The sequence below is a fragment of the Mauremys mutica genome, chromosome 2, assembly GCF_020497125.1.
Source record: "Mauremys mutica isolate MM-2020 ecotype Southern chromosome 2, ASM2049712v1, whole genome shotgun sequence".
Lineage (NCBI taxonomy): Eukaryota > Metazoa > Chordata > Testudines > Geoemydidae > Mauremys > Mauremys mutica.
In genome coordinates, this window is record NC_059073.1 from 178,128,197 (window position 1) to 178,153,364 (window position 25,168).

General features: G+C 42.9%; 1 protein-coding gene across 9 annotated transcripts in view; it reads right to left on the reverse strand.

Moving 5' to 3' along the window:
• Positions 1-25,168, reverse strand: part of INVS (inversin) — a 234,669-nt gene that overhangs the window by 93,517 nt on the left and 115,984 nt on the right. For all 9 annotated transcript variants that reach the window (XM_045005806.1, XM_045005801.1, XM_045005802.1 and 6 more), the window contains one exon: positions 9,788-9,968. In XM_045005806.1, coding sequence (XP_044861741.1) covers positions 9,788-9,968 — 181 coding nt within the window. The remainder of the gene's footprint in view (positions 1-9,787; positions 9,969-25,168) is intronic.

The following is a 25,168-nucleotide window of genomic DNA, read 5'->3' on the forward strand; positions in this document are numbered from 1 at the left end:
GAGATATAGCTTGACCTCAGAGTCACTCTGCTATGGTGAGAAACAGTCTAGATGATTTCTGATTGGTTTCATCCTTTGCAGGTAGCAGGCCAAGGCTCGTCGCATGTCAAGGGAATGAAGTCTTCTATCCTACTCAGATGCATGTGGCTTCAGGGAAAAAACAGGTAAGTGGACTGACTGGTTTAACTGGAACTCTGAAAGTGCCTTGGGGTGAACTTCAGATGTAGTCCTAATGAGATGTTGTACTTATGGAATATAGAGAATGGAGGCTCTGCCAGTCGGGCTCCAAGCTCATTTATCCTTTTGGCTGAAGTGATGGCGCAAAGAATAAAACTTTCATTAACAGGTGATACCTGGAACACGTGGCTAGTGTTTCAAAGGGAAACTTAGTGAGTGATGAAAGTACAAGGTTTATGTCCCTGTGAGGGACAGGCTTCCTTACTGGCCGGAAAGTTCTGATTTGGCCTTTTAAGAATCTGTTAGTCAACGGGTGAGTGAAAATTAAATAATCATCTGATAGCGGATGGCATGTACTGATTGTTACCAGGGGGACTACAGAAATGAGGGAGAGCCCAATCATTTTGAGAGAAATAAGGGGAAAATCTGCTGACTCAGGAGACATGTGTTTCAGCTGTACTCAGGTGGAAAAACACCTTCACTTGGCTGAATAGCTTTTCCTACAGGAATCTTTTCTGCTGTTATCAAGGATGGTTTGTACAGCCTGAGAGCAGGAATGTTCTGGGGATGACAGCAATCCAAAAACCAAGCCAGGAGATGAAGTGCTTTGGGGTTGGGATGCTTGATCCTGCCCTTCTTCCGGGTCAAGGGATCACGAAAGGACTGCTTCCACTTGTGACTGATGGCAAAATGCCTGTGGAGAGTGTCCGCCGACACATTCTGAGCTCCCAGAAGATTGGCTGATGACACGATGATTTGATTCCTGATACATCAGTTCTACAGAGTGACTGCTCCTACACACAGGGGGATGGATTGTGCCCCTCCTTGTTTATAGATGTAGAAGACGGTTGTGATATTGTCTGACATTATAAGGACATAGTGGAACTGGATACATTGCACAAAAACTTTGCAAGCTTCTTGGATTGCCCAAAGTTCCAGAAGTCATGCATCCTGGCTTTGCTGGGCATCCAAGTGCCCTGTGCTGTCTGGTTGTCCACGTGGAACCCCAAGCCCAAGAGGGAAGCTTCTATAATGATCATCCTGTCCAGCGAGGGGAATAGGAAGGGGATGCCCACACATACCTGATGGGAATCCTTCCACCACATTACTTTGGAAAGAATTGTAACTCTAGAATTCATGCTGTGTTTGGCTAGTGAATACACTGTTTGGTGCCATGCCTCTAGGCAACTTAGTGGACTCTGGCGAATGGGGTTGTAATGCTGGCAGACCAGATGCCAATTCATGCCAAGGCCTCAGGCTTCACTGAACACTTACAAATACATAGCTGGAAACTAGCCTTGCTTACCTGTGTGTTTGAAGTATCAAAATAAATATAAGATGCTAAGTTGATAAGAATGTGTTCAGTGCTTTATAAAATGCAAATAGGATGCTGCATGTATTGTTCTCTCAATTATATCCTCTGTTATAAATTGATAACAAGCATTTGTATTGTAATCCTCTGTGACTACATAACTCATCAAACAGGGAAAAACCTTGTGTAATGAAAATGATAGTCTCTAACAAGATGATGTTAAATCCTGTTAATTTAAACGCAAAGAAGCCACTGTGCGAGATCAAGGATAAAAAACTTTAAGTGTATTCCTCCCCTTTTCCCCCATGAAGAAGGGATCTGTTTTTCTGAGGGAAAAAGATATAAAAATGCTTCACAAGGAAAAATTATTATCTCTTTGCTGTTTGAATTCTCATAGAGCCAGAGACACTAAACGAAGCAGAGATCCCCAGAATCAACCTGGGTCTGCTGAGAAAGACATTTTGAATGGAATCTCTGTTGTCTTTGGGAATCATAGATGGTAACCCATTTGTGTGTATGTGTGCTTTTGTTCACATTTGTTACTGGGTTGGTGAAATCTAATTATAGAACTTACCACCAGTTTGGGGTGTCTGCCCTGTTTTTGACAGTCATCCCTGAGGTAGGCACAAACAGTCATGAGCCACTCCAAACTGCATGAAGCCATGTGTCCCAGGAGGGAAAGATAATTTCTAACTGGAGCTTAATAAGTGCACTTAACCTGGCCTATCAGATAATTCATAGCACCAATTCCACTTGTACCAATGACGCTGAAACATTGGGATCCATCGATTCCAGCAAGGAACACCCAACCAGAGCTTCAACCACTGTGGTATCTACTTTTATGCTTGTGAGAGCATTCCCTGCCTTCCCAATGAGGCCACAACTGGGTCTGTGGATATGGATTTCTGCCCACCAGAGTCAGACCTTGAGGCAGGAGGCACACTCTTGAGGCATACTAGCTCAGGAAGGCACATGTTGTGGCTAGGTGTAATATGTGCCACTTCTTTTCTATCAGTACCAGTGAGATGTGAACATCCTAAGTCATAGGGCCATGACAGAAAAGCCCATGAAACCAGGGCTCTATTGAAAATAATAAAATATAGGCAGAAAAATACTTAGGATGAGATTTTCTGAGCTAGATTTTAAACTCTTTGGGGCAAGGATTTGCCATTTCTATTACGTTTGTACAATGCCTAGCACAATGGGGCCTTAACCTGGTCGAGGTGTCTAGGCACTATCATGATATAAATGTTAAATAATTATGAACAACAGCAACAACAAAAACAATGATGCAGAGAATTTAGCCACATATATTCCATTACTTTAAATTTAAGATTTGTGGCTAAATCCCTGCATTGCTTTGAAAAGCTTGACCTTAATTTACTTAGTAACACTTCAGAATCTTACATCAAAATCTATTTTCAGCATATAATGGTTTTCCTTAATATTTTTAATTTGTTTGCTATTTCTGAAAATGAATACAGAGTTATTGACAGTGATGTCTCACAGTTCACGTACACCATCATGGGGACCTCATCAAGGTCATGTAGTGTTCCAGAAGTCTGTGCACTTTTTTCTTTCTACGCCTTACAGATGAGAAAATTCCCCCCCCCCCCCCATGTAAATGGTATTTCTCTGATGGATGCGGTCAGTCACAAACCAGATGATTTTTGCTTACAACATACTAGATAGGCACAAGTGACCAATGCAGATTTTCTGGGGTGCCAATCCAAGGACACCTAAAATGTCTGCTAATTTTCCTCTAGAAATTTATGGCCCTATCTGACTATGAAAAACTCTTTTCACTGGATTGCTTATTATACAGTTACAGTAGACCTATATTCTAATTGGAGTTGCAATACCTCTTGCTCTTTGCTTAACAGTGCCTTTATTTGCATCTCAGCTTCCCAAAGGGTCATGTGGATTAGATCTGTTTAAAGTAGAATGGCAGTGTTTGAAGCTTTTTCCTTATGATTTGGCACATCCTGCTCATTCTTCCTCACAGTGAGAGTGAGACTAGAAACAGTGAGATCATTTTTTTCTAATTTTCTGTTAGTGCTGAAACACACTATGTTTTCCTTTATTTATATTTGTAAGTGTATATTTAGTTGTTGCTTCAGGGAACTAGTTTTGTGTTTGGTAACTTATAAAAGAATAAAACCGTTGTATATACAACTTTATAACTTAGGCCTTGTCAATACTACTAGTTCTTTGCCAGTATAGCTATGTTGATACAGCTATACAGATGGAGCCCCAGGGCACAGATACAGCATAAGCTGACAGAAGGATTTTTTCTGTCAGCGTGTTAATACCACTACCCTGAATATAACATTGACTGTGCTGACAGAACCACTCTTCTCTTGGCATAGAAGAATCATAGAAGATTAGGGTTGGAAGAGACCTCAGGAGGTCTTCTAGTCCAACACCCTGCTCAAAGCTGGACCAACACCAACTAAATCATCCTAGCCAGGGCTTTGTCAAGCCAGGCCTTAAAAACCTCTAAGGATGGAGATTCCACCACCTCCCTAGGTAACCCATTCCAGTGCTTCACCACCCTCCTAGTGAAATAGTGTTACCTAATATCCAACCTAGACCTCCCGCACTGCAACTTGAGACCACTGCAACTTGAGACCACTGCTCCTTGTTCTGTCATCTGCCACCACTGAGAACAGCCGAGCTCCATCCTCTTTGGAACCCCCCTTCAGGTAGTTGAGGGCTGCTATCAAATCCCTCCTCACTTTTCTGCAGACTAAACAAGCCCAGTTTCCTCAGCCTCTCCTTGTAAGTCATGTACCCCAGCACCCTGATTATTTTCACTGTCCTCTGCTTGACTCTCTCCAATTTGTCCTCATCTTTTCTGTAGTGGGGGGCCCAAAACTGGACGCAATATTCCAGATGTGGCCTCACCAGTGCCGAATAGAGGGGAATAATCACTTCCCTCGGTCTGCTGGCAATGCTCCTACTGATACAGCCCAATATGCCGTTGGCCTTCTTGGCAACAAGGGCACACTGTTGACTCATATCCAGCTTCTTGTCCACTGTAATCCCCAGGTCCTTTTCTGCAGAACTGCTGCTTAGACAGTCGGTCCCCAGCCCGTAGCAGTGCATAGGATTCTTCCTTCCTAAATGCAGGACTCTGCACTTGTCCTTGTTGAACCTCATCAGATTTCTTTTGGCCCAATCCTCCAATTTGTCTAGGTCACTCTGGACCCTATCCCTACCCTCCAGCTTAGTGTAATCCACAAACTTGCTGAGGGTGCAATCCCATCGTCCAGATCATTAATGAAGATGTTGAACAAAACCGGCCCCAGGACCCACCCCGGGGCACTCCGCTTGATACTGACTGCCAACTAGACATTGATCCGTTGATCACTATCCATTGAGCCCAACAATCTAGCCAGCTTTCTGTTCACCTTGTAGTCCATTTAGCCAATCCATACTTTTTTAACTTGCTGGCAAGAATACTGTGGGAGATCGTATCAAAAGCTTTGCTAAAGTCATAGAATCTCAGGGTTGGAAGGGACCTCAGGAGGTCATCTAGTCCAACCCCCTGCTCAAAGCAGGACCAAACCCAACTAAATCATCCCAGCCAGGGCTTTGTCAAGCCTGACCTTAAAAACCTCTAAGGAAGGAGATTCCACCACTTCCCTAGGTAACCCATTCCAGTTCTTCACCACCCTACTAGTGAAAAAGTTTTTCCTAATATCCAACCTAAACCTCTCCCTCTGCAACTTGAGACCATTACTCCTTGTTCTGTCATCTTCTACCACTGAAAACAGTCTAGATCCATCCTCTTTGGAACCCCCTTTCAGGTAGTTGAAAGCAGCTATCAAATTCCCCCCCATTCTTCTCTTCTGCAGACTAAACAATCCCAGTTCCCTCAGCCTCTCCTCATAAGTCATGTGCTCTAGCCCCCTAGTCATTTTTGTTGCCCTCCGCTGGACTCTCTCCAATTGATCCACATCCTTCTTGTAGTGTGGGGCCCAAAACTGGACACAGTACTCCAAATGAGGCCTCACCAGTGCTGAGTAGAGGGGAACGATCACATCCCTCGATCTGCTGGAAATGCCCCTACTTATACAACCCAAAATGCCATTAGCCTTCTTGGCAACAAGGGCACACTGTTGACTCATATTCAGCTTTTCGTCCACCGTAACCCCTAGGTCCTTTTCTGCAGAACTGCTGCCCAGCCATTCGGTCCCTAGTCTGTAGCAGTGCATGGGATTCTTCCGTCCTAAGTGCAGGACTCTGCACTTGTCCTTGTTGAACCTCATCATATTTCTTTTGGCCCAATCCTCTAATTTGTCTACGTCCCTCTGTATCCTATCCCTACCCTCCAGCGTATCAACCACTCCTCCCAGTTTAGTGTCATCTGCAAACTTGCTAAGGGTGCAGTCCACACCATCCTCCAGATTGTTAATGAAGATATTGAATAAAAGATACATCACGTCCAGCATATCCACAGAGCTAGTTATCTTATCATAAAAGGCAATCAGGTTGGTCAGGTATGGCTTGGCCTTGGTGAATCCATGTTGATTGTTCCTGATCACCTTCCTCTCCTCCAAGTGCTTCAAAATGGTTTCCTTGAGGACCTGCTCCATGATTTTTCCAGGGACTGAGGTGAGGCTGACTGGTCTATAGTTCCCCACGTTCTCCTTCTTCCCTTTTTTAAAGATGGGCATTATATTTGCCTTTTTCCAATCAGCTGGGACCTCCCCCACTCGCTAGGAGTTTTTAAAGATAATGGCCAATGGCTCTGCAATCACATCAGCCAATTCCCTCAGCACCCTCGGATGCATTAGATCTGGACCCATAGACTTGTGCATGTCCAGTTTTTCTAAATAGTCCTTAACCTGTTCTTTCACTTCTGAAGGCTGCTCACCTCCTTCCCATACTGTGTTGTCAAGGACAGCAGTGTGGGAGCTGTCCTTGTCTGTGACCTTGTCTGTGTCTATATGGGGGTTTTGCTGGCATACCTACGTCAGCTAGTGAGTGTGTTTTTTCACATTCCTGACTGACATAGCTATGCTGACAAAATTTTGTAGTGTAGACCTGGCCTTACAGAGACTCAGATTGAACATGTTAATGGAAAAAGTAATAGCAACATTAGAAAGATAAAAAATCCAACTGTATTTTTTCCTAGCTGAACTGGGGTTTTCAGGAGGGTAAAGGGAGTAGCATGACAGATGAATATCACTCACTATCGCATGGAGACAAGGGATGCCCATTTGCCCTCAGAGTGCCTGAAAGGGTCTTATTATTAGCAGAATTTTGGAAAGCTTCATAACTAGAAGTAATATGTTTTTCATATTAAATGATTGGTATATCAGAGGAGCATGGACATCAGTGTTTCTTCTGCTTGTTGCACTTGTTCACAAATAAAGCCATTTAGTACACCCACAGTTTCAGAGAACCTGATATTCATCTACTGAGCACTACTGCTACTCACAAGTTCTAGAATCAAAACAAGTTCTAGAATCAGTTCCTTTTCATGCTAAAGTTTTCATCATACTACTTTTCAGAAATGTAACACTTTGCAATTTCAGGTGAAGTGCAAAATTCAACTTATTAAGCTTTGAAAAACCCTTGTGAGGGGAGAAGAGCCAGCTTTAAAATCATATACAATCAGTAATATGAATGATTATATCCTCAGATGGTGTAAACTGGCATAACTCCATTGACTTCAATAGAGCAGGTTTACACCTGCTAAAGATCTGGCCTATTGGTTCTACTGTTCTTTGAGATCCTTAATGCCCCTACAGGAGGGTAGGGTGCCAGCTTCTTGTAAATGAGAGGGTGTTAGGCCCTTGCTCGAGACACAGCCTCTTGATGGTGACAAACCTTACAACTATTACTTGTTTCTAACCCGTCTTTTTGCAGTAAGGTTATTGAAAATATGCTGGCGAGGCAACACCAGTATCCTCTGGATCCCTGGACATCTATCATCCCTCTCAACCAACTTTTCAGCCATGATATAGTACACAGATTGCACTGATTTCATTTGGCTAACGATTTCATCTTAGCAACAGACAAATGTTAGGTGTCCACATTAATGCTTTTAGATATCTCTGATCAAGAGGTTCTGTTAACTCAACCACAGACTGCAGCAGTAGTGGCTGGCACTTCAGTGATTCTGTTCCTTCCTCTTAAAGATCCAGGAGAGTGATATTTGGTAACTGCTCATCTCTTTCAAGGGCTCTCTTGTACAGTGCTCTTCAGGGCCCTAGTGAGTCACTCCATTCAATTCAATGCTTTTGTGGGTCTCCTTGGGGGGCAGTATACAGATTACATGCAGTTCTGTCTCTCTCATCCAAAACCATGCTCTGAAGTGTCCCTAGCCACTGCTTGCCAGAAGCTGGGAATGGGCAACAGGGGATGAATCACTTGATGATTGTCTGTTTTGTTCATTCCCTCTGAGGCACCTGGCATTGGCCACTGTTGGATGACAGGATACTGGGCTAGGTGAATCACTGGTCTGACCCAGTATGGCCATTCTTATGTTCTTATCCAACCTGGGAGCTGTGATGTCTTTGCAAATTCCCGATTAAGATAGAAATTTAGAAGGTGAACTGAAGCTCAATCCAGACAAATCTCTGGATGACTGGGGGCAGGATCTAGATTTATCTAAGGTAATTATCTGACTCCCATTACTATAGTCTCTGACTAACTTACAAACTTTAATATCACCTGTTCGTGAAATAGGAAAGCATTATTAGCCCCATTTCACAGATGGATAACTTAAGCACAGAGAAACTAAGTGATTTGTCCAAGGTCTTACAGGAAGCTGGGAGTGGAGCAGGGAATTGAACCCAGATTTGCCAAGTACCAGGCTAGGATCCTAGCCAATGGAACATCCTTCTTCCACAATACTAGAGCTTATGATTGCAGGGGCATGCACATCCTTTGTCAATAAGTTTCCCCATTTAGGGGATCTTCTGGATCCCTTACTGCTCCTTGCTTTGGTTGCCAGAACGGTCATGGTCATTTATTTCACATGATGGTTATAAACAACTCTCTCTGATGTAGTTTTGTCACAATTATTGGTGTAATTATCTCTCATTGGTACTGTGCTAGTGCTTAAGGAGACCAGTAGAGATCTGGGCCGCAGTGTCTTAGGAACTGTACTAACACAGAATAAGAAATGGTCTCTGCCCTGAAAAGCTTATAATATAGCAGACAAGACAAAAAAAGGGGTTGAGGGAAGGAATATAACATACATGCAGAGTGAAAAACATGATGGTTTGCAAACATCATGTTAGTTCCACTTTTTTTTTTTTCTTCCAGAGTGGGGTTTTTGCTGGGATGGGATTAGCTAAAGAGAAAGAGAGAGAGGGGACACTGTAGGGAGGGGGCTAGGGAAAGAGGAGGAGCATGGAAAGAAAGTGAATTGAGGCTGAAGTAAAGAGACTGGGGGGGGGGGGGAAGGAGTTGGAGCAAGCAGCTAATCGGTGAAGGAAAACAATGTCCAGAGTAAAAACTCTAAAAACTAGTTACTCTAAAAACTCTAAAAATATCGTAAGTGTCTAAAAGTCCCCACTCCACTGCTTGTCTCTGCTTCTGCTGAGTGGATCATCCTAGGAGTTCCTTTATTCCCCAAGCCACAAAGCTCCGAGAGCCTCCAAAGGTGGTGGTAGTGGGGGCGCTCCCTTAAAAACAGTTCTGGATCTGATTATGATGAATGAGAAAGAAAACCCCATTTGGGCCTCATCTTCCTCCTACTGATCCCTCATGGTGTAGCTGTACCTGCTGCAGCTGTTTGTTTCTGTTCTTCTGGACTGAGTCTCTAGGTACCTCCAGATGAGATTATTCTAATGGACTCAGTGAGAGATTACCCTTGAAGATCATTCTGAAGGAACAGCAGGTGCAGAACGAGGTGGCCCACTTGCTCAGTTGTGTTAGCTATAGGAAGCATAAAACACAAGTGATCCAAACAGTGCAATGGCTCCCCCTAAGCATTAGGATGTAATTCAAATTGTTGATATTGATCTTTAAAGTCCTGGTTGGTTTGAGGCCTGAGAAACTGCCTCTCCATCTGTGCATCCCATTTAAATTGAGAATAGCTAATATGCTCTCAGTAACTGCTTAGATTTGAATGCATGATCTGCTGGTATAGAACATTTTCAATGGAGGACCTCAGTTTCTGGAATTTGCTTCCCAATTAGTTTGATAGCCTATCATACTTATTCTACAAAGATTAGTTAGCATGATGCCAGGCAGGAATTTAATAGTAATAGGAGACAGGATAAAAAACAGACAACTGCCCTAAGTAAGTTTTGCATTCAGTGTTATTCAATTCACCCAGTAAAGCTGCCCAGTGAAGAGGAGTTCGAAAGAGGTTGTCATAAGATGTCACATTGCAGCCTTCGTAAGAGGTCAGGACATCAACCACTGCCACATTCCCATCAGCAACTGCAAAATGAAGGGGGGTTCGTCCTTCATAGTCCTGCCAGTTCAATAAAGATTCTGTGGGAGCAGCATCCTGTTTAACAAAGACATCAGAAACAAAAACACGTTACATGAGTTTGAAAGAAAAGCTACAGACCCTTAATGGATGATGGAAAATGCTTCACAATAGGCAAGAGATGAAGTCGCTTGCTAAAAGAGTGGGTAGATCGGCTAATGTGGCCTGCATCTTGCAGGAGGTCAGACTAGATGATCATAATGGTCCCTTCTGATCTTGAATTCTATGATTCTATGATTCTATGATTCTAAGTGTCACTAATCAGTACAGCAGGCACTGGATAGTTTTATAACCAATTACCTACACTAAATCTGCAGTTACCGTCAAATATTTTTTGCTGATGTTTTTGATATCTATCCCAAGCCTCTCTTGCAGTATTTCATCTTCAGTTCACACTGATGGGTTTTGCCCTGGTTATATAGTGTGAACTGATCCATACACAGGTCCTTAAAGGATTGACGCAAGTATTTTGGAAACCGTAATTAGATCTCCTCAAATAATTAGATCTCTTTTTCCAGGCTTAAAAAGCTTTGTAGATGGTCCCCCTTCCCCCTGCAAAAGATACTCCTCTTTACCACATATTAGTATTGTTGTTGTCCCCTGGACACGTTCTAAAACACAAAGCTCCATTTTTAATTCTTTGAGGGGGTCAACAAGCATGTGGACAAGGGGGATCCAGTGAATAAGAAGGGGCACAGCAGGTGGTCACTGAAGGTGGGAGGGCAAGGAAGAAAAGAAGAGAAGCTAGTTCTACAGGAAGAGGGGAAGAGTCAATGGAGATAACACCAAATACGAGCCCCAGGAGGATACGGGATGGGTTGCAGAGGATTGCAAGGGAGAATAGGAATCGAGAGGACTTGCAGCCAGAGGGAATAGGGGATAGACTGGAGAATTGCACCGTCACCAGGAAGAGGCAGGTCTACGTGATTGGGGACTCCTTACTGAGAAGAATAGACAGGCCTGTAACTAAAGCTGATCCGGAGAACACAAGGGTGTGCTGTCTGCTGGGTGCTAAGGTATGGGATGTAGACCTGATCCTGAAAAGGATCCTAACAGGAGCAGGAAAGAATCCGCTGATTTGTCCTTCATGTGGGAATGAATGATACGGCTAGATTCTCACTGGAACGTATCAAGGGAGACTATGCCAGGCTAAGGAAGACGCTTAAGGAAATCGAGGCTCAGGTGATCTTCAGTGGGATTCTGCCTGTTCCTAGAGAAGGGTAACAAAGGTGTGACAAGATTATGATGATTAACAGATGGCTCAGGCAGTGGTGCTATAAGGAAGACTTTGGGATGTATGGCCACTGGGAGGCATTCATGGACAGAGGACTGTTCTCTCGGGATGGACTTCACCTGAGTAGGGAGGGAAAGAGACTTCTAGGATGGAGGCTGGCACAACGGATTAAGAGAGCTTTAAACTAGGAATTTGGGGGAGATGGTTGGGAGATGTCCAGGTAATCTCCACGCCAGATTTTAACATTGAGAGGGAAGAAAATGAAGTAAGAAAGAATACAGCCATGGGTATGAGAATGGACATAAGGAGGAAGGGTAGTGTAGATACCAGTCTAATAGGTGATACTGGCAGTAGAATGTCAGTGCCTAATTGGGTAAAGAATGTGAGTGAAGCCAAACAGCAAAAATTAAGATGTTTGGACACCAATGCGAGGAGCCTAGGTAACAAAATGGAGGAACTAGAGTTACTGGTGCAGGAAGTGAAACTGGATATTATAGGGATAACAGAAACATGGTGGAATAGTAGTCATAACTGGAGTACAGGTATTGAAGGGTTTAGGAAAGACAGAAATAAAGGCAAAGGTGGTAGAGTAGCATTGTATTTCAATGATGAGGTAGACTGTAAAGAAATAAGAAGTGATGGAATGGATAAGACAGAGTCTGTCTGGGCAAAAATCACATTGGGGAAGAAAGCTACTAGATCCTCCCCTGAGATAGTGCTTGGGGTATGCTACAGACCGCCAGGATCTGATTTGGATATGAATAGAGACCTCTTTAATGTTTTTAATGAAGTAAATACTAATGGGAATTGTGTGATCATGGGAGACTTTAACTTCCCAGATATAGACTGGAGGACAAGTGCTCATAATAAAAATAGGGCTCAGATTTTCCTGGATGCAATAACTGATGGATTCCTTCACCAAGTAGTTGCTGAACCAAAGAAGAGGGGATGCCATTTTAGATTTGGTTTTAGTGAGTAGTGAAGACCTTATAAAAGAAATGGTTGTAGGGAACAACCTTGGTTCGAGTGATCATGAGCTAATTCAGTTCAAACTAAATGGAAGGATAAACAAAAATAGATCCGTGACTAGGGGTTTTGATTTCAAAAGGGCTAACTTTAAAAAAAATTAAGGAAATTAGTTAGGGAAGTAGATTGGACTGAAGAACTTGTGGATCTGAAGGCAGAGGAGGCCTGGGATTACTTCAAGTCAAAATTGCAGAAACTATCAGAAGCCTGCATCCCAAGAAAGGGGAAAAAATTAATAGGCAAGAGTTGTAGACCAAGCTGGATGAGCAAGCATCTCAGAGAAGTGATTAAGAAAAAGCAGAAAGCCTACAAGGAATGGAAGATGGGAGGGATCAGCAAGGAATGCTACCTTATTGAGGTCAGAACATGTAGGGATCAAGTGAGAAAGGCCAAAAACCATGTAGAGTTGGACCTTGCAAAAAGAATTAAAACCAATAGTAAAAGGTTATATAGCCATATAAATAAGAAGAAAACAAAGAAAGAAGAAGTGGGACCACTAAACACTGAGGATAGAGTGGAGGTTAAGGATAATCTAGGCATGGCCCAACATCTAAACAAATATTTTGTCTCAGTCTTTAATGAGGCTACTGAGGAGCTTAGGGATAACGGCAGGATGACAAATGAGAATGAGGATATGGAGGTAGATGTTACCACATCCGAGGTAGAAGCCAAACTCAAACAGCTTAATGGGACTAAATCGAGGGGCCCAGATAATCTTCATCCAAGAATATTAAAGGAACTGGCACATGAAATTGCAAGCCCATTAGCAAGAAATTTTAATGAATCTGTAAACTCATGGGTTGTACCGTATGACTGGAGAATTGCTAACATAGTTCCTATTTTTAAGAAAGGAAAAAAACGTGATCTGGGTAACTACAGGCCTGCTAGTTTGACATCTGTAGTATGCAAGGTCGCATACGGAGCATGAGGCCGATGGCAACTGGGACAAATTACAGCATGGATTTACGAAAGGTAGATCGTGCCAAACCAACCTGATCTCCTTCTTTGAGAAAGTAACAGATTTTTTAGACAAGGGAAATGCAGTGGATCTAATATATCTTGATTTCAGTAAGGCGTTTGATATGGTACCGCATGAGGAATTACTGGTTAAATTGGAAAAGATGGGGATTGAAATGAAAATCCAGAGGTGGATAAGGAGCTGGTTAAAGGGGAGACTGCAGAGGGTCGTATTGAAGGGGGAACTGTCGGGTTGGAGGGGGTTACCAGTGGAGTTCCTCAAGGTTCGGTTTTGGGTCCAATTTTATTCAATCTATTTATCGCTGACCTGGGAACCAAGAGTAGGAGTGGGCTGATAAAGTTTGCGGATGACACCAAGTTGGGAGGTACTGCAAATTCGGAAAAGGATCGGGATATCCTCCAGGGAGATTTGGATGACCTTGTAAACTGGAGTATTAGTAACAGGATGAAATTCAATAGTGAGAAGTATAAGGTTATGCATTTAGGGATGACTAACAAGAACTTTAGTTATAAGCTGGGGACGCACCAGTTGGAAGTAACGGAGGAGGAGAAGGACCTAGGAGTCCTGGTTGATCGTAGGATGACTATGAGTAGGCAATGTGATGTGGCCGTTAAAAAAGCTAATGCGGTCTTGGGATGCATTAGGCGAGGTATTTCTAGTAGGGATAAGGAGGTGCTAGTCCCGTTATATAAGGCGTTGGTAAGACCTCATTTGGAGTATTGTGTGCAGTTTTGGTCTCCCATGTTTAAGAAGGATGAATTCAAACTGGAACGGGTACAAAGAAGGGCCACTAGAATGATCCGAGGAATGGAAAGCCTGTCGTATGAAAGGAGACTTGAGGAGCTCGGTTTGTTTTCCTTAACCAAAAGAAGGATAAGAGGAGATATGATTGCACTCTTTAAATATATCAGAGGGATAAATACCAGGGAAGGAGAGGAATTATTTCAGCTCAGTGCTAATGTGGACACGAGGACAAACGGATATAAATTGTCAGTCAGGAAATTTAGGCTTGAAATTAGACGAAGGTTTCTAACCATCAGAGGAGTGCAATTCTGGAACAGCCTACCAAAGGAAACAGTGGGGGCGAAGGACCTCCATGACTTTAAGATTAAGCTAGATACGTTTATGGAGGAGATGGTATGATAGGATAACGGGCTTAGTCAATAGGTCAATTAAGTGCCACACTGGTAATTAGTACAATGGGTCAATGATAGGATATTGTTAGCCTTTTTCCAGAGGGTATGGCTGGAGAGTCTTGCCCGCATGCTCGGGGTTCAGCTGACCGCCATATTTGGGATCGGGAAGGAATTTTCCTCCAGGGTAGATTGGCAGTGGCCCTGGAGGTTTTTCGCCTTCCTCCGAAGCATGGGGCAGGGGTCGCTTGCTTAAGGAGTGGGTGGATCGGCTTATGTGGCCTGCATCTTGCAGGAGGTCAGACTAGATGATCATAATGGTCCCTTCTGATCTTGAATTCTATGATTCTATGATTCTATGAAGGTCTTGGAAAAATTTTTGAAGGAGAAAGTAGTTAAGGACATTGAGGTCAATGGTAATTGGGACAAAATACAACATGGTTTTATAAAAAGTAAATCGTGCCAAACCAACTGATCTCCTTCTTTGAGAAGGTAACAGATTTTTTAGACAAACGAAACACAGTGGATCTAATTTATCTCGATTTCAGTAAGGCATTTGATACGGTTCCACATGGGGAATTATAAGTTAAATGGAAAAGATGAGGATCAATATGAAAACTGAAAGGTGGATATGGAACTGGTTAAAGGGGAGACTACAATGGGTCATACTGAAAGGTCAGGCTGGAGGGAGGTTACTAGTTGAGTTCCTCGGGGATCGGTTTTGAGACCAATCTTATTTAATCTTTTTATTACTGACCTTAGCACAAAAAGTGGGAGTGTGCTAATAAAATCTGCGGATGACACAAAGCTTGGAGGTATTGCCAATACAGAGAAGGACCAGGATATCATACAGAAAGATCTGGATGACCTTATAAACTGGAGTAATAGTAATAGGATGAAATTTAATAGTGAAAGGTGTAAAGGTCATGCATTTAGGGATTAACAACAAGAACTTTTGTTATAAGCTGGGGATGCATCAGTTGGAAGTAACAGAGGAGGAGAAAGACCTTGGAGTATTGGTTGACCACAGGACAACTATGAGACACCAATGTGATATGGCAGTGAAAAAGAGCTAATGCAGTCTTGGGATGCATCAGGCGAAGTATTTCCAGTAGAGATAAGGAGGTGTTAGTACCGTTATACAAGGCACCAGTGAGACCTCATCTGGAATACTGTGTGCAGTTCTGGTCTCCCGTGTTTAAGAAGGATGAATTCAAGCTGGAACAGGTACAGAGAAGGGCTACTAGGAAGATCCGAGGAATGGAAAACCTGTCTTATGAAAGGAGACTCAAAGAGCTTGGCTTGTTTAGCCTAAACAAAAGAAGGCTGAGGGGAGATATGATTGCTCTCTATAAATATATCAGAGGAATAAATGACAGGGAGGGAAAGGAATTACTTATGCTCATTACCAATGTGGACACAAGAACAAATGAATATAAACTGGCCATCAGGAAGTTTAGACTTGAAATTAGACAAAGGTTTCTAACTATCAGAGGAGTGAAGTTCTGGAACAACCTTCCCAGGGGAGCAGTGGAGGCAAAAGACATATCTGGCTTCAAGACTAAGCTTGATAAGTTTATGGAAGGGATGGTATGATGGGATAGCCTAATTTTGGCAATTAACTGATCTTTGACTATTAGCAGTAAATATGCTCACTGGCCTGTGATGGGATGTTAGATGGGGCGGGATCTGAATTACTACAGACAATTCTTTCCTGGGTGTCTGGCTGGTGAGTCTTGCCCACATGCTCAGGATTTAGCTGATTGCCATATTTGGGGTTGGGAAGGAATTTTCCTCCAGGGCAGATTGGCAGAGGCCCTGGGGGGTTTTCTGCAGCGTGAGGCATGGGCCACTTGCTGGAGGATTCTCTGCACCTTGAAGTCTTTAAACCACAGAATCATAGAATTATAGACTTTAAGGTCAGAAGGGACTATTATGATCATCTAGTCTGACCTCCTGCACAATGCAGGCCACAGAATCTCACCCACCCACTCCTGTATCAAACCTGTGTCTGAGCCACTGAAGTCCTCAACCCATGATTTGAAGACTTCAATAGCTCAGACATAGGTTAGAGGTTTATTACAGGAGTGCGTGAGTGAGATTCTGTGGCCTGCGTTGTGCAGGAGGTCAGACTAGATGATCATGATGGCCCCATCTGACATTAAAGTCTATGACTCTATGACTCTATATAGTGTACTTAGATTTTCAGAAAGCGTTTGACAAGGTCCCTCACCAAAGACTCTTAAGCAAAGTAAGCAGTCATGGGACGAGAGGGAACGTCCTCTCATGGACTGGTAACTGGTTAAAAGATAGGAAACAAACGGCAGGAATAAATGGTTAGTTTTCAGAATGGAGAGAGGTAAATAGTGATGTCCCCGAGGGGTCTGTACTGGGACCAGTCCTATTCAACATATTCATAAATGATCTGGAAAAAGGGATAAAACAGTGAGGTGGCAAAATCTGTAGATGATACAAAACTACTCAAGATAATTAAGTCCCAGGCAAACTGCAAAGAGCTACAAAAGAATCTCTCAAAACTGGATGTCTGGGCAACAAAATGGCAGATAAAATTCAATGTTGATAAATGCAAAGTAATGCACATTGGAAAACAAATAATTTAGATGGGGTCTAAATTATCTGTTACCGCTCTAGAAAGAGATCTTGGAGTCATTGTGGATAGTTCTCTGAAAACACCCACTCAACGTGCAGCAGCAGTCAAAAAAGTGAACAGAACACTGGGAATCATTAAGAAAGGGATAGAGAATAAGACAGAAAATATCGTATTGCCTCTATATAAATCCATGGTACAACCACATCTTAAATACTGTGTGCAGATGTGATCGTCCCATTTCAATAAAAAATATATTGGACTTGGAAAAGTTTCAGAAAAGGGCAACAAAAATGATTAAGGGTATGGAATGGCTTTTGTATGAGGAGAGATTAATAAGCCTGGGACTTTTCAGCTTGGAAAAGAGACGACTAAAGCGGGGAGGGGATATGATAGAGGTGTATAAAATCATGACTGGTGTGAAAAAAGTAAATAAGAAAGTGCTATTTACTCCATCTCATAACACAAGAACTAGGGGAAACCAAATGAAATTAATAGGCAGCAGGTTTAAAACAAATAAAAGGAAGTATTTCTTCACACACAACACAGTAAGCCTGTGGAACTCTTTGCCAGAGGATGTCGTGAAGGCAAGATTATAATAGGGTTCAAAAAAGAACTAGATAAATTCACGGAGGACAGGTCCATCAATGGCTATTAGCCAGGATGGGTAAGGGATGGGATGCTGTCCGTAGCCTCTGTTTGCCAGAAGCTGGGAATAACGACAGGGGATGGATCACTTGATGATTACCTGTTCTGTTCATTCCCTCTGGGGCACCTGGCATTGGCCACAGTTGGAGGACAGGTTACTGGGCTAGATGGACGTTTGGTCTGACCCAGTATGGCCGTTCTTATGTTCGTAAAGATACTATTCAACACAGTGTCACAAAGGAAATCTAAGAGCCTTCAGATATTTGTTTTTAAACACTGTAGTTCTATAAATACATGAGTTTCTAACTGGCTGAAGTCTGATTATTTAAAAACTTCTTTAAACTGTGTCATGGTCAACCAATCTGATCAGCTGACACAGGTTTCATTTGGTATAATAATCAATATTGGACACTGAATTAGGTATGAAGAATTCTAAAAATATTGCATGTAAAGACTTGACTTGTTTATCATGTTTTCTTAAAAGCATAATGTAAAATGTATTAGACTATTTAATGAAGAATTGCAGATGTATGGTCTCTAACTATATACTTCTGAAAAAGAACAAAGGTAGGTGCAACTGAAAAAATAGTTACCTATCTTTTGTAACTGTTTTCTTTGAGATGTGTTGCTCATATCCATTCCATTCTAGGTGCATGCACACCCATGTGCACAGTCATCAGAGATTTTTGCCTTAATGGTATCCATAGGGTCAGCTGTGGCACCCCCTTGAGTGCTGTGCTAATGCATCAGTATATTAGGTGCCACTGGCCCTACGCCCTCTCAGTTCCTTCTTTCCGGCAACTCCAACAGAGGGGCAGGAGGGCGGGTAATGGAATGGACATGAGCAACACACCTCGAAGAACACCAGTTACTAAAGATAGGTAACTGTTTTTTATTCTTCGAGTGCTTGCTCATGTCGATTCCATTCTAGGTGACTCACAAGCAGTATCCCTGGAGGTGGGCTCGGAGTTCACGGTTGTACAGCTTGCAATACTGCTCTACCAAAGCCAGCATCGTCTCAGGCCCGCTGGGTAAGTTCATAATGCGATGTAAATGTGTGGACAAACAACCAGATGGCAGCCTTGCAGATATCCTGGATTGACACTTGGGCTAGGAAAGCTGCTGAAGAGGCTTGTGCCCTGGTTGAGTGGGCAGTTACACTCGCCAGAGGAGGCACCTTGGCCTGTTCATAGCGGTAGCGGATACAGATAAAAGAGACAGATGCTGGAGCTTAAGATGGAGGAGGTAATCCAGGATTAACTGCAGTGAGGTCCTCTTGGGTCGAATGCCTTTATCCCAAGTCCAGCATATAAACCATTTCCATTTGGTAGGTTGCTCTGGTTGAGGGCTTTCTGCTGCCCAGAAGAACCTGTTGAATACCGGCCGAGCACAGCTGCTCATCTGCATTCAACCATGCAGCAGCCAGGCCATCAGATGCTTTAGGGGCAGTGAAGAACTGTAGGGTGTAGCCCAAGGATATTGTGTGGAGCACTCAACGGTCTGATGTCACCCATGACCGTGTCGACTGGAAGGGGTGCAGGCGGTTGAGGGAAGAACACGAGGGTGGATCCAGGTACTTGACTGGAGCGCCCTCCTCGGTTGCAGCTTCAAAATACCTGTCTCTGGCCCCCGTGGTGTTTCAAAGGGCCAAGCTGAGCTGGCGAGCGAGAGGATGAAGGGACACAGTGCTTAAATGCTTTGTCTTTGTCCTTTCTCCTGTAGGTACCCTGCCAGAACTCCCCAGGACCGAGGCGGAGGAGGCCAAGGTGGAGGCCGGCACTGCTTTCTGGCCTGCTGCAGAGTGAGGAGGCCCAGCGATCGCAGGATGGCCTGGGAGTCTTTAAAGCCACACAGCCTTGCGTCAGTGAGCTCAGAGAAGAACCCTGTGCCCTCAAACGGGAGTTCCTGGATTGTGGCCTGCATCTCTTGGGATAACCCCAAAGATTGTAGCCAACAGCTGCGCCTGATGGCCACCACCAAGGCAACCACCCTGGCGGCCGAGTCTGTAGCAGCCCAGGCCATCTGGAGGGTGCCCTTTGCCATCGCTTTTCCCTCCTCCAGGATCGTGGCAAGCTCGAGGGCCAGGTCCTGTGAAAGGGCTTCCCTGAACTTGATAAGGGAGTTCCATAAATTAAAATTGTACCTGCCCAACAGGGCTTGGTGGTTGGATACCTAGAATTGTAGGCTGGTCATTGAATACATTTTCTGCCAAAGAGGTCTAGTCATTTGACTTCTTTATTTTTTGGCGTGCCGCTCACCTGGCCCTGCCTATCCCTCTCATTAACTGCAGACATGACCAGCGACCGCGCTGGTGGGTGCGTATAGAGATATTCAAACCCCTTTGCAGGGACAAAATACATTTTCCCACCCTATTGGATATGGGTGGAATCAAAAATGGGGTCTGCCACAGAGTTTTAGCAATCTTTAGGACCTCAGGGTGGACAGGTAATGCAATGCGGGCCGGGTGGAGGACAATCTGATGTTGAACAAATAGTCTGATTCCTCCTCCAACTCTTCGATTTCAAGGTTTAAGTTGGCTGCAACCCTTTTAAGGAGAGCCTGGTGCTCCTTAAAGTTGTCGGGGGGACTGCCAGTCTGGGAGGGCCCGGCCACCGCTTTGTCCAGCCACGAAGACGATGAGGGCATCACTGGGGGAGGGGCGGGTTCCCCTTCCCTTTCTGGAGACAGCTCCTTGGGTGTTGGTGCCTGTTGATTTGTCTCCGTGGTGGATTCTGCACCATGTTTCGAACCCAGTGCCAGCAGTTTGTCCGAAGGAGCCACAGAGGAGCGGTGGCAGAATGGAACCAGCATCACCAGTACCACCCAAGGGTTCCAACATGGCCATTGAGCAGGCCACTGTCCCTGTTGCTGGCATCGTGCTGGTCTTGCGGGCCGACGATGGGCTGAACCCCAGCTCTGACTCGGACCAGTCTCCTTCCGGGGACCAGAGTGGGGCTGTGGAGGCCTGTGTGTGCTGACTAACTCTTGTCTGAGACCGGTGTCTAGAGGGTAGGGATTATCGCCTGTCCCTCAAGGGGTACCACGGCAGAGGAGACCAGTGCCATGATGGCAAGCAGGCCCGAATTAGCGGGGACCAGCACCTGGGTGATAGAGATCTACGCCAAGGTGATCTTAGGCAGGAGGCTGTCCAGTACCAGGAGCATGGGGACCGGTGCCTCAATTACAGCGATCTGTGCCTCATGGAAGGAGAACACAGCACCGGGGACCTGGGCCTTCTAGCCAGAGACCAAGGTCCTAGGCTATGGGGATGGGGATGAATGCCTGCGATCCAGGGACTGATGGTGCTCCCCTGCAGTAGCGGTAGACCCACCAGGTCTTTGGCAGCTTGGGCCGTCCCGGGCGACAAGATCCCCACAGAAGCCGGGATCCCCTACTGCTCCCAGGAGTTGGATCATTGGCTGGGCTAGAGGGTCAGAGCGTAGCAGTACTCCCCTGTAGCTCGGGGGCAGGCACGTGGCCTGAACTAGGTCCTTTGCCCAAAGCCCCTTTCCCCTCCTTGGACAGTGCCAGGGAGCCCTTTTTCTTCAGTTGCTTCTTGGGCACCAGTGAAGGGGATCCCGCTAAGGCAAAAATCTCCAATGACTATGCACATGTGCGTGCACAAACCTAGAATGGAATTGACGTAAGAAAGCACTCGAAAAACAACATTCTTTGCTAGCCATTCAACACATAGCCATTCAACACAAGGCTTTCAATGTGTCCCATATCACAAGCTCAACAAAATGTAATCCTTAATATTCCACTTATCCTATGAAACAGGAGTGTCTTTTAACTCCCCTTCCCCAGAAAAATGATGTTACGAGCTGGGGAAATCTTGTTCTGGGTCAAGTTACAACCTGTCTGGGATTGATGGGTGTGCCCCCCGCAGCAGAAGCCGCTCCAAGATTTAGTCAGAGGTATTTATAGTATAAGTCATGGACAGGCCATGGGCCGTGAATTTTTATTTCCCTTGACCTGCCCATGACTTTTACTAAAAATACCTGAGACTAAATCGCAGCCTTATGTATGACCCTGAAAGAAACCTGAGGAGAGGTTTTTGGGTAAGAGGTGCAAGATGAAAAGATTGTTCTTGGTGCTGTGAGCAAAAGAAGCTGTTTCATGCTATTTTATTCCTTCTGTGTTCAGAGACACGGGACTTCATACATTTTTTGTAAATAAGCAAAACTGCATCAAAGAAATACCTACGATCAATTTCTTCCCTTCACTGGAATAACCTACTAGATTCTGAATGTTTGGCTAGGTGCTTGGGTCAAAAAAGGATAACAATAACAAAACAGGAACTCAGTGTTACTCAGTGGAATTCAGCTTGCAGGGCAGGAAATCGCCTACATAAAGGCAAAGACTTAAAATCTGGGAGCCAAATTCTGCTCTGTTTCACTTCTGAAAATTCAGAGTAACTCCACTGGTGTAACAGAAGAATTTGCCATGAGACATTAAGCAAGGTAACTTTCAGTAGTACAGAGTGGGGTTTAGATCATGATAAGTGGGAAATTATCAAAAGAAAATACTGTACACGGTTGCATCCAACAATGTGCACGTTAAAGGGAAGCTCCAGTGAAAACTAGAAGACATTCTGATCACTGCACCTAGTAACAAAAGGGGCCTGCCTGATCCAATTCCCATCAAATTACAGGGAGCTTTTGACTTTCCACGGGTATTGGAACAGGTCCCTAAATCACTCACCTTTTCAAATATTGTTAATATTAAATGCAAAAACTAGCAGTGCTTTAATGCTGACAATGATAAATCAAGAAGAGAAAAGTTTGGAAATTCCAGTTTTATGGTTTATACTGCAATGTTAATTCAGCCATGTTGCACATCTTGTATATTTTATTGAATAGATAAAATAACACAAATACATTTGGGGTTACACTTAACCATATTTCACAAGTGCAACCTGGATGAGTTAACATTGCAGTGTAGACCATAACTCTAGAATTTCCTCATTTCTGACTCATTGATTTCTAGTAATATTAACTACTGGAATTTCCTAACATTTGATTACTTTATTTTAAAGCTTAATGGTCATTTTTGGATGTAATATTATAAGTAAATATTTAACTATCTATGCCATATTAAGTAATCACTATAAGAGTTCTCAGTTTCATGCACTGGAAACATTAATTATAGACTTTTAATCAGTAGATTTTAGTTATCTGCGCCTTAGTAGAAAATAATGTAAAACAAACAAATACCCCCCCACACACAAATAATAATCATCCAAGACCAGTATACCCAAACTAGACTGTAAGTTTTCACTGGATATAGTCACAAGTTAGTAGTTAGGCACAACAGCTGGGTTAAATTTGACAGATACTATGCACAAAGTTTCATCTAATCTGGTACATTAATAAGAATTGGGAAATAGGAATCTTTCCTATTAACTAAGTACACAATTAAAAGAAATGTTTTTACAGATGCCAAGCTGTTATAAATTTTAGAAAAATAACAGAAGTATGGCTTACAGTTCTACTACATTGCCAAACTGTTTTTACTCGAGCCATTTCAATGAACGAAGGGGGGGAATTAAGTCTCTTCTCTCGCTCTGTTATTTCCTGGGTACAGTTGGCTGTCATTGTGCTTATTTGGACTGCTTAGTAGCTGGAATATATGGCAGAAAGATGAGAAAGCAATCCCACTATTTTTAAGACATGGCTCATTCAAAATGACAAAGTGTATAGCAATGAATGACTTTTTCAATGAACGCTCCAAAGTATATTAGAGAAGAAATGTGTGCACAAATTGATGATATTATTGGGAACCAGAAGATCATCATTCCCTCATCTCTAATTTATTCCAGCATTTTGGGAAGCTAAATTTTGGTTCATCCAGTGCTTAACGAGGAAGTTTTAAATCAGTGGTTTTCAAACTGCGGTATGGGGAGCACTGATGGTCCACAGAGCACTTCCACATAGTCTGCAGAGCTGCTTTTGCCACAATAGTGAAGTATCTTTTAAGCTTCAAGCAACAACTCTTGCTACTAGTTGTACCTAGTCCAGGACACAAGTGCTTCCAGATTTTTTTGACAAATTAATATAAAAATAACTAAGCAGCTATCATCTCCTATACTGCTGCTTCTTGTCTTTCTTTGCTAGGTGGTTGTTTTTTTTTTGGTGTAAAGTTTAGCTGTGATTAGATTTTCACACAACGTTAAAATTGAAAGTACATAAGTAAATTGCAAAGTGATTGGCATGATTAGAGTAATGGAGATGGCAGGAAATCATGGAAACTTTTTGAACTAATAAATACCATATCTCATACTTGTAAAAAAGAAATAAACAATAAAAGATAAGAAATAGGGATATGGAACTCAGCAGCTGCACCCATCAGATGGTGCAACTTTACTTTGTTCTTTTACCTTTAATTCTGTCCCAATTTTTTTTTCACGTAACCGAGTACTGTGGGGTTTGGAAAGGTGAGAAGGGAAGTTGTTCAGGAGATGATCTCCAGCTTAAATTCTGGCTCTCCTCTGAAAGTTTACTTTATGAAAATGGCATTGTAGGGGTACATATTTTTTGTCTTAATGATTTCTGTATCAAATACAATCAGTTGTTGCTAACTGCTAGCCTTGCAAATTTAACCTACTCTGAGAGTAAAGTTGAGCTCTTTTCTTTTCATACATTATCATCTGTTATAAAGGTTTTGTAGGTCAAAATATGTTCTCATTTAAACCAGTGCTACTCCAGGGGTAATCAGTTGGAACATAATAAGCTGTTGGTTAATAAGACACAAAGAAGTACAGAATCCTTCCACTCATGTGCTCAGATGTGTTGGCTCTAGAAAGAGGAAACAATAGTAAAAACCTACTTTTAGCATTTTTAAACTTGTAAAACCTAAAATTTGTTGAGTAAGAAAGGGCCACCTGTGTATAGTTACATTTCACAATAACACCCGACCGTGACGCTGATCTTGTACCACTGAAGTCAATGGAATCTTTGCCACTAACTTCAGTGGGTGCAGGATCAGGCTCTTTGTGAGATAGTTCATACTATGAAAAAGTTTGATAATCTCGGTTTTAAACAACTCTAACATTTGAAAACATAAAACTCTAAATCTGATTATTTTAACCACTGCCTATTGTTCTGCAACTATCTGTCTACAGCACTGGACTTGGAGATGTTTATAAAATGATTATTTTAAAGTTATCTTGTACTGTAAATAAACCCCAAAGTACTGACTATATTACAAACATCTTCAAAACCCAAATGCCATATTTGGAACAAAAACATGCCCAATACAATTTTGTAAACATTATTATTATTACTATTACTATTAATTATATATGTCAGAAAATTACTATTTAATAGTCTAAAATTTAAAATGGCTAAATGTATGGTTATGAATATGCTTTAGCAAATTGGGCTGAATTTCCATATGTGCAGATGAGTTCTCAACTTGTAAGGTCTTCTGAGGATAAACAGCCATTTAGATAGCTCAATGGATGTCTGCCTAGTGCAAAAACATCTTAAAGAGGTAGAAAATAACAGAGACTGCTGTGATATGAAGGGAAAAATGCAATCCTGAATTTCATACCCTTGTTTCATGTCACTGAAGTTATTGGGGTTCCAC